The following is a 17,010-nucleotide window of genomic DNA, read 5'->3' on the forward strand; positions in this document are numbered from 1 at the left end:
GGTTGAATGACTGGAATTCCTCAAGGGAAGGAGTGGGGAGCATCAGCCTTTGGTAGACAGGGAAGCAGGAAGTTTCCCTGGCTCCTGAGCAGGCAAGAAAAGGCTCTGGGAACTGAGAGGTGTGCTAGGGATTTCCACCTAGCGTTTGACTTGGAAATAGGATTATCTGAATGCTGAAAATAGCGTGACCTGTGGCTCTAATAAGCACTTTTATTTCTGACCTATTGAAAGAAAGTCACTTTGGTAGCTCAAATGGTGAAGAATCTGCCTGCAGTGCGGGAGACCTGGGTTCAATCCCTGGGTTGGGAAGATCCCCTGGAGTGGGCGTGGCAACCCACTGTAGTATTCTTGCCTGGAGAAGTCCATGGACAGAGGAACCTGGTGGGCTACAGACCATGGGGTCACAAAGAGTCAGACACAGCTGAGCGACTAACACACACGTTCAAAGAAAGGCATTAAATATAAGCAGATGAATCTAAGAAAAAAATAGCTTTAAATATATATGTGAATACATACATACATATATATATATATATTTGTTTATTTTGCTGGATTTCTCCATGGTTTGAGGTCCCTGTGTTACAGGAAAGAGAATGGGGTATGACAGGATGGTTATATCCCAGATCACATCCACGTCCCTGGGACAGTCACCAATATGCGTTCTTGGCTTCACCATGGGAAAGGATTCAAGCATGAGCCATAATAAAGTGAAAAAAGGTTTATTCAGGGAGGAATCACTCCACAGACAGAGTGTGGGCCCTCTTGGAAGGCAAGAGAAGCACCAGGGTGTGGGTTGGTCAGTTTTTATAGGGGCGAGTAGTTACATAGGCTAATGAATGGGTGGAGTGTTCTGCTATTTGGGGGAAGAAGTGGGGATTTCCAGGATTTGCGCCATGGTCCCCTTTTTGACCTTTGTGGTCATGGCTCCTCTGGGTATGTCATTTAGTGTGCTGATATATTATACTGAGGCGGAAGATCTAGTGGAAGACGACCTTGCACCTGGTTGATTCTAATCATTTTATGTCACGTCTATGGGCTGTGTCATTCTCTTAGAAGTTGCATCTGCCCCCTTCATGGTCTCACCTAGAAATTCAAACTTGCCCCTTGAAACTAACAGATACCTGAGTGGACTTTGATGTAAGACAGCCTGGGTTGGAATTCTCGTCCTGTCACTTCCTACTGGAATTTCCTTTGAGTTTTGACCGCTCTCTGCCTCAGTTTCCTCATCAGGATTATCTGGAATAATACTAGAGCTTCTTTCCAGAGTGTTGTGGGACTTACGGAGACAGTGTACCCAGAGCAAGGCCTTTAGGCCACCCCTGGCAGTGTATTTTGTTGGCGTCATGGAGTTTCTTTTAACTGTAGTTGTTGGCATTTAAAAATCAGAAATTTGACCTACAAAGTCAGACTTTCCACTCCTCTCTAAAAATAAAACCAGGCAACACTGAACTGTATTTCTTTAGTAGCAGTTAGCGAGGCAGGGAGGTGCCACCCCCTGTCGAGAGGACTCAGCTTCCCCATTTGCCAAGCGCGCCCTGTTTGCTGCTATGTAACCCACAGCGGCTTCACTCTGGTATGTCATCTGCCTGAAGCTTCAAGGTGTGTTCACGTCCCAAGATGAGTGACCCTCATTTCCCGAGGCCCAACGCCAGGAGGAAGGGTGAGCACAGCTCACAGCGCCGACTGGGTACTAAGGATGGCAGTGGTAAGGTTAAGAGGGCAAATACAAGCTGAGGAGATGACAGCATTTGTAGATTGTCATGCACACGCTCAGTGAGCCCATTCTGGCCATTCAGGAGGCTCATCTCATGCCCATATGTGATGCCAATACCTTGGCTCTCTGTACACTGATGCTGAGCAGAAATATGGGGAAACAGAGTTGTGGAGAAGGAAAGTAGCTTTATTTCTTTGTCAGGCAAAGAAGAACACAGTAGGCTGGCTTCTCAACAACTGTACCCCCTTCCCTGGGGAACAGGGAGAGCTCTTGTGGGCAAGGCTTGTGGTCGGGGGTTGGTGATACGGATCAAGGCAGTGAAGGAGTTGCATTCTTCTGATGGACTGATGCTGAGGTAAGTGGCACAATGGTAAAGAATCCGCCTGCCAACGCGGGAGACACAAGAGCTGCAGGTTCAGTCACTGGGTCAGGAAGATCCCCTGGAGAAGGAAATGGCAAACCACTCCAGTATTCTCACCTGGAAACTTCCATGGGCAGAGGAGCCTGGCGGGTGACAGTGCATGAGGTTGCAGAGTTGGACGTGACTGAGCACACAAGTAGGGGTCATCATCAGCACCCTTCAGGTCCAGCAGGTCTGGGTCTCCATGCTTGTGTGCAGCCTGCCATCCTGCTAAGCACTCCCACCTGCAGGGGGTTTGAAGACATTGTTGTATCTGTTGATGAGGAAACAGAACCTCGCCCCAAGGCCGCTCTTAACTCTTTGTTTCTCCCTGGTCTTTGTTTCATCTCCTGCTGGGATAAGCCCGTTGGAACTCAAGGAATGTCTTGGAGGCTGAATGAAGGATGTTTCCTGTAATCAGAGAAATGGGGGACACAGAAAGGCTTTGTGTCCAGGAGCCCCGCAGGGCCCTGCTTGGTATCTTGTTACCACCTCTCAGCTGTGCGAGTTCTTGGACAGACTTCCCCTCCCTTCTCCTGTTATTTATCTGTGTGACTTTTTTCTCAACTAAGTCATGAGCTCCTTGAGGGTGGTGGCTCCACACCTCACATAATTTCTGTCCTTAATGCCTGTGCTGTGCTTGGTCGCTCCGTCGTGTCTTGACTCTTGCCCGCCAGGCTCCTCCATCTGTGGGGATTCTCCAGGCAAGAATACTGGAGTGGGTTGCCGTGCCCTCCTCCAGGGGATCTTCTCAACTCAGGGATCAAACCCAGGTCTCCCACACTGCAGGCAGATTCTTTACTGTCTGGGCCGCCAGAGAAGCCAATGCCTGTGCATTGTCTGCTGGGAACAGGGTAGAAAGTGAAAATGTTAGTCCTGTAGTTCTGGCTGACTCTTTGCAACTCCATGGACCCTAACCTGCCAGACTCCTCTGTCCATAAAATTCTCCAGACAAGAATACTGGAGTGGGTAGTCGTTTTCCTCTCCAGGGGATCTTCCCAACTTAGGGATCGAAGTCAGGTCTCCTGCATTGCAGGCAGATTCTTTACCATCTGAGCCACCAGAGAAGCAGAGCAGGTACTAAGTAAATGTTTAGGGAATTTAATTTAATTTAGGTGTCCCTTCAGTGACTTTCCCAATGCAAGAGATAAGGGATAACTGCACAGTTTTCGTCTTTTCCTGGCTTGAAGTATGTCCTCCCAGTTTGCAAAATTAACATAAAATCTTTCCTCCCAGCTGTTATGGAATAAGCAAGACTTAAATAATAAATAAAGATGATGTATTGCTTCATGTAAATTTACAGGTGTGCCTGGATATATACGAGTTGTTTCTAAAAGCCCATAAACAAAGAGTTCGGATTTTGGCATATTTCAAATGCATTACAGAAAGCCGCTGTGACCTGTTTTGCAAAAGCAAGAAAACCTCGGTAATGGAAACATTCACCCTGAACTGATCTGTTTTGCAAATTTGGATTATTCTCTCCAAGTGTTTAGCAGTCATTCTGTGTTTATTAAATTGTGCCGAGAACAGAAGGGAGGAGAAATAGAAGTTAACTTTGTAATCCTCGGAAAAGGGTCACAGTCGGAAGCAGTTAACAGAAGTTGGGTTCCCTGGGGCTGAATGACTGAGGCAGGCATTTAGCGGGTTTCCAGGTTCAGTGGCAAGGTGAGTCCAACTGTGAAGAAGTGTTTTAGCATCTTTAGCTCCCTGTTTATGATGGGGGCTCTTCCCTAAGCTGTCGCCCAACAACTCTTCAAAAATAGAAAAACAAGTTCAGCATGATTGCAGAACAGGATCGATATACAAAAATCAGCTCTATTTTTATACCCTTGTAATGAACAATCCGAAAGTGAAATATAAGAAAGCAATTCTTTTGCAGTAGCGTCAAAAAGAATAAGACAGGAATAATAAATGCAAAACACATACTTTACAAGTATAAAAGATGGTTGACAGAAATCTAAGATGTAAGTAAATGGGGAAATATCCCCTATTCCTATGTCAGAAGACTTAACCTTGCTAAGATGCCCCTATTTCCCAAACTGATCTTCAGATTCCACACAATTCCTATCAGAATCCCAGCTGATGTCTTTGTAGAAACAGAAGTGTGTGTGTGCATGCTCAGTTGCTCAGTCGTGTGCAACTCTTTGCATCCCTATCAACTATAGCCCGCCAGGCTCCTCTGTCCATGGGATTCTCCAGGCAAGAATACTGGAATGGGTTGCCATGCCCTCCTCCAGGGGTTCTTTGGGACCCAGGGGTCAAACCTGCATCTCCTGCATAGGCAGGCGGGTTCTTTACCACCCTCCCCACCTGGGAAGTGTCACCTAGAAACTGGTAAGCTAATTCTAAAATTCATATGGAATTGAAGGGTACCCAGAAAGCTAAAACAATCCTGGAAAAGAAGAATCCAATAGGAGGTCTCATACATTCTGATTTCAAAACTTACCACAGAGCAGCAGTAATCCAGACAGCATGGTACTTATTGACACAAAGATAGACCTAGAGATTGATGGGATAGAACTGAGAGTGAGAAATAAACCCACATGGGGAATTCCCTGGCCGTCCAGTGGTTAATACTCCGTGCTTCCACTGCAGGGAGCACAGGTTCGATCCCTGATGAGGGATCTAAGATCCCACATGTCATGCAGTGCAGCCAGAAAAATAAACACACTTCTGTGGTCAACTGACTTTCAGCCAGAGTGCCAAGACCACTCAGTAGAGGAAGAAGCCAATCACCAAAGGCCGTTACTGTGTGATTCCTTTTAGGGGAGAATCCAGAATAGGGAATCTAGAAGTAGGTAATGAGTGCTGAAGGCTGCAGTGGGGGCTCAGGGGGGTGGTAGCTAAAGGATGGGATGAAAATGTTCTAGAGTTGGCTCGTGACGGGTGCGTATACCTGTGAAATACACTAAAAAAATTGACTTGAACCTAATTGCTGGACATGAATAGAGACACAGAGAACAGACCTTTGGACACAGCAGGGGCAGGAGAAGGTGGGACAAATTGAGAGAGTAGCATTGAAATATATACATTACCATATGTAAAATTGGAGAAGGAAATGGCAACCCACTCCAGTATTCTGGCCTAGAGAATCCTATGGACAGAGGAGCCTGGTGGGCTGCTGTCCACATGGTCGCATAGAGTCGGACACGACTGAAGCGACTTAGCATGCATGCGTGCGTATGTAAAATAGATAGCTAGTGGGAAGTTGCTGTGTAACACCGGGAGCTCATCCTGGGGCTTTGTGACAACCCAGAGGGGTGGGATGGGGTGGGAGGTGGGAGGAAGGTTCAGGAGGGTGGGAACATGTATTACCAGGGACTGATTCGTGTTGATGTACATCGGAAACCAGCAGGACATTGTAAAGCAATCATCCTCCAATTAAAAGTAAATAAATTTTTAAAAGCCCCTCTACAAAAAAAAAAACATTGACTTGCATAGTTTGAACGGGTGAATTGTGTGGCATATGAATTATGTCTCAAGAAAGCTGTTAAAATAACAATAAAAAATAAAAGCCGCATCCAACAAACACTTGACAATGTATAGCAAACTAAATTATGGTCATTAAAATGGCAAAAGAGGACATTTTAAAAGTTACAGTAGGATTAAAGTATACCAGCTAAGAAAAAAGAGAAATGAGCCGTACCAAGAAGGATTAAAATGGAATAAAATAAATGTAAAGGTTTTAAAGAGCTTTGGAACCAGAAAACTGGAATTAAAAAGAATGGAGATCAGAAACAGAGGGGATAGAAGGCAAGCATAAACATGAATAGAAGATTGTCAGGAAAATTTAAAGCCTAGACAGTGAATCATACTAGAGGGAAAAACAGTTTAGTTAAAAATAGTGATTTCTTTAAGTTAAAAGTGACAAGATTGATTAAAGGGCACTAGCTAAACTATGAAGAGTATTTACATCATTAGTAATTAAGACAAAAGAAACAGACCTCCTAATATGGCAAAAAAAAAAAACAAAAAAAACTATTATACAGGACTTAAAAGAGTAGAGAAAGGCGTAGAATCCTGTGACTTAAATTCTGGGCCTTGGATGACTTCACCCAGGGGTGGAGGCGGTTCTCCCGAGGGGGCACCCGTAGGGGGAACCAGTATTTTTCTCCATCTCCTCTGTCCCCCCAGGAGGGAACAGGGGCTCAAACCTGCTGGCCTCTCCACTGACCCCCATGAGCAGAAAGATGGGCCTGCCTGGGCCGTGCCGTGGAAGGAGCGGGCTGGCGGCAGATGGGGGGCTGGGGCAGGATCCCGGAGAATCAGACGGGGACAGACAGCAGTAGACTTGGCAAGGAGGTTGATGTGGTCCTTGCAGAACTTTCCATGGTGTAGCCCACGGATGACTTTGAGGTTTGGGGGATGAGATGGGAAGGCTCCCCGTGCTTGGGAGAGCCCCGAGGCCAGTGCTGGGGCTTGTAAGCATGGGGGCTGGCCTGCAGGTGAGCAGCCTGGCCACGGAGGGGCCCGAGGGGGCTGAGAAGTGACTGAGTGGCTTCGCCGCGCGGTGAGGTTTCATTCTTGCACTGTGCCCGGTTCAGAGCCCTCAGAAAAGGCCCACTGTGGCCTTCCTGCTCAGCACCGTGGTTTTTACCCAGGCCTTTCCATCTGTCAGTCATGTTCAAAGAGCTTTGGGGACCTAAGCCATCCATCCAGAGGTTGAGGAGGTGGTCCTCGCACCAGGCACTGAGTGATGCCTGAACCTCCGGACCGAGGCCGTTTGCGCGGGTTCCCAAGCCGGCGTGAGCGCCCTGTGTGCTGTCGTCAGGACCCCACAGCGACCCAGAGAGACCGGCGCTGACGACTTGTCTTCGGACGTGACAAAGGGGGAGGAAAGGGCTGGGGGAGAGCCTGCACTTTGTTAGCCATTTTGTGGTCAGTTGTGGGGTGGGGGTGGAAGACCCACGGAGAGAATGTGCCGGGCTCAGAGCCAAGTGTCAGTTCTTTGACTCTGATCCTTTTATCGCCCTATCTTCTCAGTGCGGCTCATTCTCCTAATTTCACTGATAAGAAACTGAAGCACAGATTGCCTGCCTGGGGTCATAGAGCTGGGATGTGCTGGGGCGGGGAGTGGGGTGGAGTGGGCGGGGACCACAGCAAGTGCGGCTCTTGAGCCCTTAGCCATCAGGTCCCTCTGCCCGCCTCCCCCTCCCTGAGAGGAAGTGGAAGGGGGCGAGGGAGGGGCTGAGCCGCAGGTGAAGCCTCTATGAGCTTCTATGAGTCTCCTCCATGGCAGGAGACTCATCCCTCAGGCCTTCTTCCCTCCAGGCCGCCCTCCACTTCTGGGGTAACCAGGATGCCTGCGGTGTGAAAAAGTGAAAGTGTTAGGTGCTCAGTCTCATCTGCCTCTTTGTGATCCCATGGACTGTCGCCCACCAGGCTCCTCTGTGCATGGAATTCTCCAGGCAAGAACACTGGAGAGGGTAGCCATGCCCTCCTCCAGGGGATCTTCCCGGCAGAGTGAAACATAAATCTCTCCTTGGCTTAGCAACCTTTGGAATCTCATCATTCTCACCCTCATTCCTGCCTCCCCCCACCTCAGCCCCTTCCCAAACTGTCCTCTCCCACCTCCACGCCTTTGCTGGTGCCCCTCCTCCTGCCTGGAAAGCCTGCCCTGTTCTGCAAAGATCATTCTTCTGTATCCTTTACTATCCCACCCACGTGGCCCCTCCTCTCTCTCTCCCCCTGTGTAGCCCCGTCCTGCGCCTTTTCTCGTCTGCCGGCTCTGTGTGTTCTGGAAGCAGAGCCCTGAGCACTTCGTAGCCAGTGCCTCTGTAGTTATCCAGCCAGATAGCGTGCCCTGAGCACTTACGCACATTCTCCCCCTTAGTCCTCACCCCAGGGTAGTGTAGACATGCTGTAGAATTATCCCGTCGTGTAGACGAGGAGCCTGAGGCCCAGAGAGGTTCACTGCTGGTCCACAGTAGAGCCAGAGTACACACCCAGGCCTTGAGAAGCCGCAACACCCTGTGCTGGGCTCCTTGGCCTCTTTGTCTCTCAGACATGCCCTTTGCAGGGGCAGGAACCCTGTCTCATCCCTCTTTATGTGTCGTGGGCCCATTACAGAATAAATGCTGTGAAATCAAATTGAAAGGCCCCAGGCAGCCTCCTGACATTTTCCGCCCGAGTGACATGGTCTGACACTTGGCCCCTGAGCTGTGCTTTTCAGAGGTTGTGATGCGTATTGATGAGACGGTTGCAAGCACTAATCACTGAGCACTCTGTGAGGAAGATACTGTCTTGTCCCCATTTCAAACTGAGCAGCCCGAGGCCCAGGGCTTTGTGCTGATCCAGCCTGTAAGTGCCAGAGGCAGGTTCTGACCCGACACACTGACTCCAGAGCAAGTGCTTCTCACCCTGGGTTGTGGGCTGCAGCCCCTCCTCTGTCCTTCTGGGTGCTGCCCCCAATTCTGTCCTTCCATCTCTGGTCAGGCTTCTCTGCTGGGCTTCCCTGATGGCTCAGATGGTAAAGAATCTGCCTGTAACGCAGGAGACCTGAGTTCGATCCCTGGGTTGGGAAGATCCCCTGGAGAAGGGAATGGCAACCCACTCCAGTATTCTTACCTGGAGAGTTCCATGGACAGAGGAGCCTGGTGGGCTACACAGTCCATGGGGTCACAGAGAGTCAGACACAAGTGAGCAACTAATACTTTCCCTCTGCAGGTACCCAGGGCATGCCCCTCTCCTCAGGATGTCCCATGGGCTTGCTGTGATTTCAGTTTCCCAGGCTATCTGAATGACTCCCCGTCACTGACCAGCCCAGCTCCATTCAGGGAGGGAGGTTGGTGGGGTGATGGGGGTAGCACTCTGAATTTATATAACATCTGCCCGACTTACCAGGAGGACGTCGCTTTGTCTGTGACCCTGTAAGAGGAAGTCTGTCCTGGGCTCCTCTGTTGGCTTTTGGTCCTTACCGAGTTGATCACAGTCAAGGATACTGCTCTGCTAAGGGGCCGGATGAGAACGTGAGACACATAGCTACTGGTTCCACGCCATAGCCACTCTGAGTTTTCCTTTCCAAGGAACAGTGCTTTCTGATAGAAATGTGAAATTTGCACCCCTCCAGGTGGCCAGGCGTGTAAGGAAGGCCACTTGCTAGGTCCAGGGCCCCTTAGATCCCTCAAGCCCTCTGAGCTTCAGTTTCCTTTTTTCCTTCAGACGGTGACAATAACTTGCAGAAGCCAGGAGACAATTAAGTAAAATAGTCTCCGAAAGGACCTAGCACAGTGCCCAGCTCATCCGGGGTGCTCAGTAAAGATTCTGTCCTTCCCTTCTTTCTTTCTGGGTCTTCAGAATGTGTAAATTAAGGCTCTTTTCCTGCTAAGTTGGTGCCCATCCTGAGTCGTTGACTCAGTGCTGACTTTCACACACACCACAAAAGTTTTTGTGTGTCTGAAATGCCTAGAACTCTGTGTATTTGAAAGCATATGCAGTGAGCTGGCCGATTCTCTTGCCTTTTGTTCCTGGAAAGAATGCCCTGCACCCAGGGGTCAGGGGTTATCATCAACAGGCTCGTGCCTCCAGGGTGGTTGCAGGAAATCTCCCTGGCAGCTCACATGGAATGAGAGGCCACGTTCATCAGCATAGACATGCTGACTGGTCTCACTCTGGTCCCTGCAGCTTTGCCGTTAGCTGACTTGTGCTCTAGAACAGTTTCCCTAAAAAATGGCAAGCAGGAGCGGAAGGGATTTTAATAATCAAAATCAAGATTCTCTGAGTCATGAAAAACTCTAGAACCTCGGGAAATGGGTTAATTTATGTAACACTCAGCACACAGCGCCTGGCCCATGGCAAGAGCCGGGCATTAGTGTTAAGTGATGGCTCCGTGCCAGCTCCATGCCAAGTCGACTAGTGTTAAGTGATGGCTCCGTGCCAGCTCCATGCCAAGTCGACATCGTTCCAACGTACAGACATTATCTCAGGTCAAGCTAACACCAGTGTGTGAGGCAGAGAGCATGGTCACCTCATTTTACTAAGTGGGGAGCAGACAGCTACAGCAGGTCACCTGCCCAGAGCTGCAGAGCTGAGGTTGAAACCACGTGTGCCCAACCCAGGAGTGCATTCATCCCCCCACCTCCCTCTGAGCATCATTTATTCCTGGCTGTCAGCAGGGGAGGCAGCTGTGCTGGCGGGAGAAGGCTCTGGGGGCCGATGCCCGTGAGCCCAGTTACTGCCTTGGCATGAGGAGCAGAAGGCTGACGGCGGAGAGCGTTGTCTTTCGGTGCCTCAGAGTCCACAAGTGTACTTGCAGCTTCTCTTCTTCCACTTCCACTTACTCTGAGGGCTGTTCTGTGTATCTTTTCTTGGCTAATTAAGCCCTTAAGGAAGTTATAAAAGTGTGGAAGAAATAACGCTGGGCTCTTGCCTGAGAACATGTCCATCTGCCTGCCCTAGGCGCTGCATCAAGCCCCCTCTCACGTGGGCGGCTCTGGCTCCCGGTCACACAGGTATCTTTGAATTAGGGGCCGTATGTGGTCAGAGCTTTAGGGCCTGGGCTCCGAGGCTGAAGTGCCCGATAAATTCCATTTCCTCACCTCCTGAGGGCGGGGATTTGGGCCAGTGCCTTAGCTCCTCATGTTCTCAAGTGTGAAATGGGAATGGTAGCCCATCTCCTAAGGCCATGATGAGGACTAGCCCACAGGAGGGCTTAGACTAGCCTCAGGGACTGGCAGGTGTCTGAGGAATGGCTTGTCATTTAGTGTCTCAGTCGTGCCCGACTCCTTGTGACCTCCTAGACTGTAGCCCACCAGGCTCCTCTGTCCATGGGGTTTACCAGGCAAGAATACCCAAGTGGGTTGTCATTTCCTTTTCCAGGGGATCTTCCTGATCCAGGGATCAAACCTGTGTCTCCTTCATTGGCAGGGAGATTCTTTACTGCCCAGCCACCAGGGAAGCCATGGTGGTGTGGGTATTGGCTTAAAAAGGAGAAGATGTGTTTCATCCTTGCAGCGATACCGTGCATGCGTGCCTGCTTTGTTCCAGACATTATTCTGGAGTGGGGTGGTAGGTGGTGGGGTGGACCGATGGGAGAAAACAGGCACGTTTCCTGTAGTCATTGGGGCTTGTCTGAAGCAGAGGCTGCTGTTTATTTAATAGGCCGTACATGGCATCTCATTATTCCTTTCATTTGCATTTCCTTGTTTTCTAGTTATATATATTTTTTAAAAAGCAACTTTGTGGAGCCAGTTTTCAGGACTCGTGCTCCCAGGTGTGCAGTTTTCCATGTTCGGAACTGGGTGCCACGTGTGGCCTTTCCTCGGGGGCTCTGGCTCTGCCGAAGCCGCGCCGGTGTGTCACTGTGGAACCGCGTGTCTGTGTCCCCAGGGACCGACATCATGGTGCGCTGCCTCCGACTGCTGAAGGAGTTCAAGCGGAAGGTGGACGACGACGACGACGACGAGGACGTCATCTCCAAGGGCGTGCCCCCGGTGGACATCGTGTTTGAGCGAGACATGCTCACGCAGACCTACGAGCTCAGTAGGTCCCGTTCTCACGCCTGCTTTGGGTCCCGAGCTTTGGGTCGAGACGTGTTTCGGTCTCACATCAAATGAGGGCCCTGCTGTGGAGCGTGTCTTCCATCAGGGAGCAAAGTCGTTTCCCTCGACTTTGGGGTCAGATTTGAGTCTGAAGCCTTGCTCCGCCCCTTGTATGCCGGCTGTAGACTTTAGCAAGGTCTCTGAGCCTCAGTTACTTCATCTGTAAAATGGGGCCATTATCCCCCCTGGCACATAGGACGACTGGATGCGTAGGATTAAAACATCTGGTGTACACAGGGACCACGGAAACGATTAACTATTACTATAGTTATTCAAAGATTTGAGAGTCACCTTCCAGCTTCTAAAATTGGCCTGGGATCACTCATTGCAGGCTGGGGATTATAGTGATGAAGGTGGGGAACAAGCACGTCTCCACCCCTCCCCTCCTTCCCCTGACTCTCCTAACATCTGTGTAAGGCAGCTGTGGCCGCAGGTCCCTTGTAGGGGAGCGTGTCTAGAGTAGCAGGTGAGGGGCCGCAGGAGGTGTGGTTCCATCAGCAGATAGGAGGCCACCGGGCGAATCAGCACAGCCTATAGGGAGGGCTTCTTTAACACCGCTCAGACACAATTTGGGGATAAAACTGTCCCTTTCATCCCTGGTTGTAGCAAGTTGGTAGTTCAACATAGGAGCACATGCTGATCACTTCTTTGCATTCTGCTGTTTAAATTTTTATCCATGGACAATAAATATAGCAAAACTGCCTTGATTCAGATTGGCTTTGCCTAGCGGCCTCATGTGTGACCCATCAGGGAATGAAAGGGAAATTCTTTCTGAACAGTGCAGAGTTTTCCCCCAAAATCTGCTCTATAGTTGCTGTATTTTACTGGAGGGACTCCTGCCCACCCCCAACCCCACCTCACAGGCGCCTCCCAATCTCTGAGTATATTTGAAACAGCTCTTTAGAGGCAGATCCAGTAATAGCCCAGCATGTAGCAGAGCAGGGGCTGACATACTAGACAGAGCAAATAATTGCACAGTTGTCCACTGATCATTTATTATAGGGCCAAATAGGGTTATTTTCTTCCCAAGCCCCTGCTGTCCGGCAGCTGTTACAGGGTAATACAGTAAACTGTGTCCATGGTGCCTCTGAGTCTACCGAGAAAGACAGGAAAATGAAAAAGTTCTGCATTAAAATTACTTCCATGCTTTTTTTAAAAAGGCTCAGTTTAATCTAGCTGAGAAAGTTCATTCATATGAAAGCACTTACTTCCCACTGCAAGAGAAAAACGGCGTCCCTGGAACTCAGTGTATCAGGCCTCGATCACTTGACATTTACACCTTTGACATGGAGGAGGCAGACAGGGAGCGCTTAGAAATGAGCCATGAGTCAGAATGTTCCGAGCCTTGGGGGCAGAGGGAGAGGGGAAGCAGGGTGTCTTATTCTGTTTGTCGGTTTCCCTGTGTTGAAATGTCTGTGCCTAGGAAAGGTGGGTGGGAGCTGACCCGACTTGTGCAGAGGGGCTCCGTGGTGGAGACTGGGGGTCAAGTGGATTGTTTCTCACAGTCGAGCGCCGAGGCACGAAAGGCATTTCCCAGGCTGAAATCCGAGTGGCTATGAATGTGGGAAAGCTGGAAGCCAGAATGCTGTGCCGTCTCCTTCAGCGATTCAAAGTTGTCAAGGTAACAGCATGAGTCATCCCACGTGGTTCATTGTCTTTGGGTGCGTGCGCGGCGTGATTCTAAAGGGCTGTCTCGGATGGTCAGGAGCCCAGGTCTCCATCAAGGGGGCACGTGGCTGCCGGGGGAGGGGGCCAAATGCAGCCCACCTGCTGTGGATTTTGTTGGTTTTCAACTTCTGAAAACTGACCGAGTCATCAGCATTGAAAAGTCAGTGGGAGATTCTGCAGTCTGGGGAGCAGGCACCCCCCCCGCCCCCATTCCCCTGTGGGGAGTCAGCTGAGGCTGGCGCCTCCAAGTGCCCCTTGAAATAAAGCAGGTACCCCCAGACCTCAGTCCCTGCCCCACCCTCCTTCTTGTTTGTGTCCCTGGCCTGGGTCCTGGGGGCACCGAGTTGGCTCACTGAGTCTGGGATTCCCTTTCGGGACCAGACCTGCTGTCTCAGCCCTTTATGCCTCACTCCTTTGTTGCCAACTTTTTGGCCATTTGCTGGACGGCAGTGTTAACAGTTGAGCTAATGATTGCAGAGTGCTTAGCCCTGTCCTTGGCGTGTGGTTGGTACATGGAAGGTGTTACCCTTTCTACCATTACGGGCAGAAAGCCCCTTCCCCCTATTCTAGAAGACGAAAGGGAGTAGGTCAGCTTCACTCCCAATCACCACGGCAGTGGCTCAACAGAGCTGGAGACCCCCAGGCTCTGACTCTGCATCTTGACAACAGTTAGAATCTGTTCACTTCTGCTTACTGTTTCCCGTGGGCCTAGGGCATCCCCGGCCCAGGAGTTTGGAAGGCCAGGTCAGAGCACTGCCCAGCAAGGGGCTCAGGGTCTCCTAGAGCAGACAGTCAGGATTGCTTCCTGTGGAGCAGAAGCTGAGGGTTGGTAGACAGGAGGGAGCATCTTGAGGAGCTGAGCCGGGGTGCAGGCAAGAGATGGAGGAGGCGCGGGGAAAGGCAGGAATGATAAGCCAACAGACACTGCAGGGCCCCCTACCCTCCCAACCCTGGTCACCTGAAGGCCTGGGTGGCCCCATGTCCTCTGCGGTGTCTTAGACACATTGTGTCCCCCGCCCAGGGCTTCATGGAGGATGAAGGGCGGCAGCGGACCACCAAGTACATCTCCTGCGTGTTTGCGGAGGAGAGTGACCTGAGCCGGCAGTACGAGAGGGAGAAGGCGCGCAATGAGCTGCTGACCACCGTGAGCCTGGCCTCGGTGCAGGAGGAGTCCCTGCTGCCTGAGGGGGAGGACGCTTTCCTCTCCGAGTTGGACAGTGATGAGGAGGGCGGCGGCGGCGGCAGAAAGAGAAAAGGCAGGAGAACTCCACGGGACTCGAGGTCCTTCTCGAACGGCGGTCTCAGGACCCAGCCTCACCACTCCACCCCGAACAAGGGTAGGGGCACTCGGGGCAGGGGTGGGAGGGGTGCGCGTTCTCAGTCTGGCTCTGGGGCCGTTCAGTCCAGCGGACGCCCAAGGGTGGCCTGGGTGCTGGGCCAGCAAGGGATGTTGGTATCACACGCATCACTTAATCTTACGCTCAGAAGAGCCTCGTGTGGTCTGTCTCCAGGCTGCCGTCAAGTCTCTTCCCCTTCACCCATGTTTTGTTATATTTTAACTATTAAAGGGATGGAATTCTCTAAACTTCCTCTATCCATTTCCCTCCAACAATCTATGTAATTCCTCAAGATTTTAGTTAAATTATGGGAGCCGTTTCTTAGACACGTGGATGCTGGTGCTGATGACAGAATTGCAAATCAGGCATGGGGCAGTTACACTGGGAGGGGTAGCTTGCTGGCCGACCACCCTCGTCTTAAACTGACCACGTGGGCTCCTTTGGCCTGGGCAGCTCTGGCCTGGCAGCTGAGCAGGAGCGGCCCTTCTCACATTCCCTCTGTTGCGGTCATGGTCATCCCACCGACGCCTGTCCTCCGCCGCAGGGGGCTGGAAGGTCATCAACCTCCACCCGTTGAAGAAGCAGCCGTCCTTCTCCCCGGGAGCCGCCGAAGAGCGAGCTTCTCGGGGCGCCTTTGGTGGGGACAACCTGGACACCAGCGGCTCCTCAGAGCTCGGCATGTCCTTGGGCCCCCACTGCGTGGACAGTCACAGTGGCGACATTGCCGTGATTGAAGAGGTCAGGCTTGAAAACTCCAAGGTGAGTCCCACTGGGAGGCTGCTTCCTCCAGGAAAGAGCGTGTGGCAGGTGGGCATCAGCTTTCTCTTTTCTGTGCTTACGAATCACAACAACAACAAAATCAGTAATAGTAGAAGGGCCACGTGCTCAGGCCTGGGGGGTGGGCAGGGGCAGGGCTCCGTGGGGAGGAATGCAGCACTTGTTTACCTGCCACATGGCCTGCCTTGACCAGAAATCACCTGTTATGTGCACAACTTTGGCATTTGTCACAACATACTCCGGAGGAGCCTGGTGGGCTGCAGTCCATGGGGTTGCTAGAGTTGGACACGACTGAGCGACTTCACTTTCACTTTTCACTTTCATGCATTGGAGAAGGAAATGGCAACCCACTCCAGTGTTCTTGCCTGGAGAATCCCAAGGACAGGGGAGCCTGGTGGGCTGCCGTCTATGGGGTCTCATAGAATCGGACACAACTGAAGCAACTTAGCAGCAGCAGCAGCACTCTTTTTATTTAAATTTATATTGAAGCGAAAATGTGTATGGCTACTTTTTTTCCCCCCTTAATATTTACTTGGCTCCACCGGGTCTTAGTTGCGTCCTGCAGGATCTTTGGTTGTGGCGTGTGGGCTTCAGCGTGACCTCAGGAGTTACAGTGCTCTGGCTTAGTTGCTCCACAGCATGTGTGATCTTGGTTCCCCAACCAGGGATTGAACCTGAGTCCCCTCCATAGCAAGGCAGATTCTTAACCTCTGGACCACAGGGGAAGTCCCTGTATGGCTACTTTAAATCAATGGTTTTCACTCTGGCCCTATTTTGCCTCCCAGGGAATATTTGGCAGTGTCTTAACGCAGGAGATGACACAGGTTCAATGCCTGGGCCGGGAAGATCCCCTGGAGAAGGAGGTGGCAACCCACTCCAGTATTCTTGTCTGGGAAATCCCATGGACTGAGAAGCCTGATGGGCTGCAGTCCATGGGAACGCAGAGCGTCGGAAATGACCGAGCGCGCACATAGAGACGTTGTCAGCTGTCCCAGTGTGGGGAGGGCTGCCGGCGTCCTGTGGGCAGAGGCCAGGGAGGCTGCGAAATGTCCTAGACTCTGCAGGACAGCCCGCAGCGGAGTTATCCGGCCCAGAGCGTCAGCAAAGCTGGGGTTGAAAAACCCCGCTTTAGATGAAAAGCCAGTATAATTTGCCCTAAAAAGAAAGTGATCATAAAATAGGTCTGATAAAAACAAAGCTTGTTTAGTTCTTTTTGGTCAGATCCTGTTGTATCCACCAGTACATTCTCCTCTATGTCATTAGAGGAATGAAAAGGCAGTTGACGCAGGAGAGCCCTGTCATTGAGTGATTCAGTTCCCCAGTGCCGTCCTCAGTCTCCCGGACGCGCCTCGGATAACGGCCAGCAGTGCCTCAGTCGTCCGGCGCAGGACAGACTTGGGACTGGCATGGCTCTGTGGTGTTGCTGCTGTTTGGTTCCAGCTTTGCAGCAGCCCTGACGACAAAAGCCGAGTCTGGTCCTGGAGGAGGCGAGCAAAGCCCCGGGGATGGAGGGACTTGCCTGCTCAGCTGATGACAGAATGGAGATTAGAGCCTGTGGGCTTGCAGCTCCCACCC

General features: G+C 51.2%; 1 protein-coding gene across 3 annotated transcripts in view; it reads left to right on the top strand.

Moving 5' to 3' along the window:
* Window positions 1–17,010, top strand: part of GTF3C1 (general transcription factor IIIC subunit 1) — a 78,473-nt gene that overhangs the window by 21,934 nt on the left and 39,529 nt on the right. For all 3 annotated transcript variants that reach the window (XM_044935735.2, XM_044935736.2, XM_006070563.4), the window contains exons 7-10: window positions 11,442–11,594; window positions 13,159–13,274; window positions 14,343–14,658; window positions 15,203–15,417. In XM_044935735.2, coding sequence (XP_044791670.2) covers window positions 11,442–11,594; window positions 13,159–13,274; window positions 14,343–14,658; window positions 15,203–15,417 — 800 coding nt within the window. The remainder of the gene's footprint in view (window positions 1–11,441; window positions 11,595–13,158; window positions 13,275–14,342; window positions 14,659–15,202; window positions 15,418–17,010) is intronic.

The sequence above is a fragment of the Bubalus bubalis genome, chromosome 24 (genome assembly GCF_019923935.1).
Source record: "Bubalus bubalis isolate 160015118507 breed Murrah chromosome 24, NDDB_SH_1, whole genome shotgun sequence".
NCBI classification, from domain to species: Eukaryota; Metazoa; Chordata; class Mammalia; order Artiodactyla; family Bovidae; genus Bubalus; species Bubalus bubalis.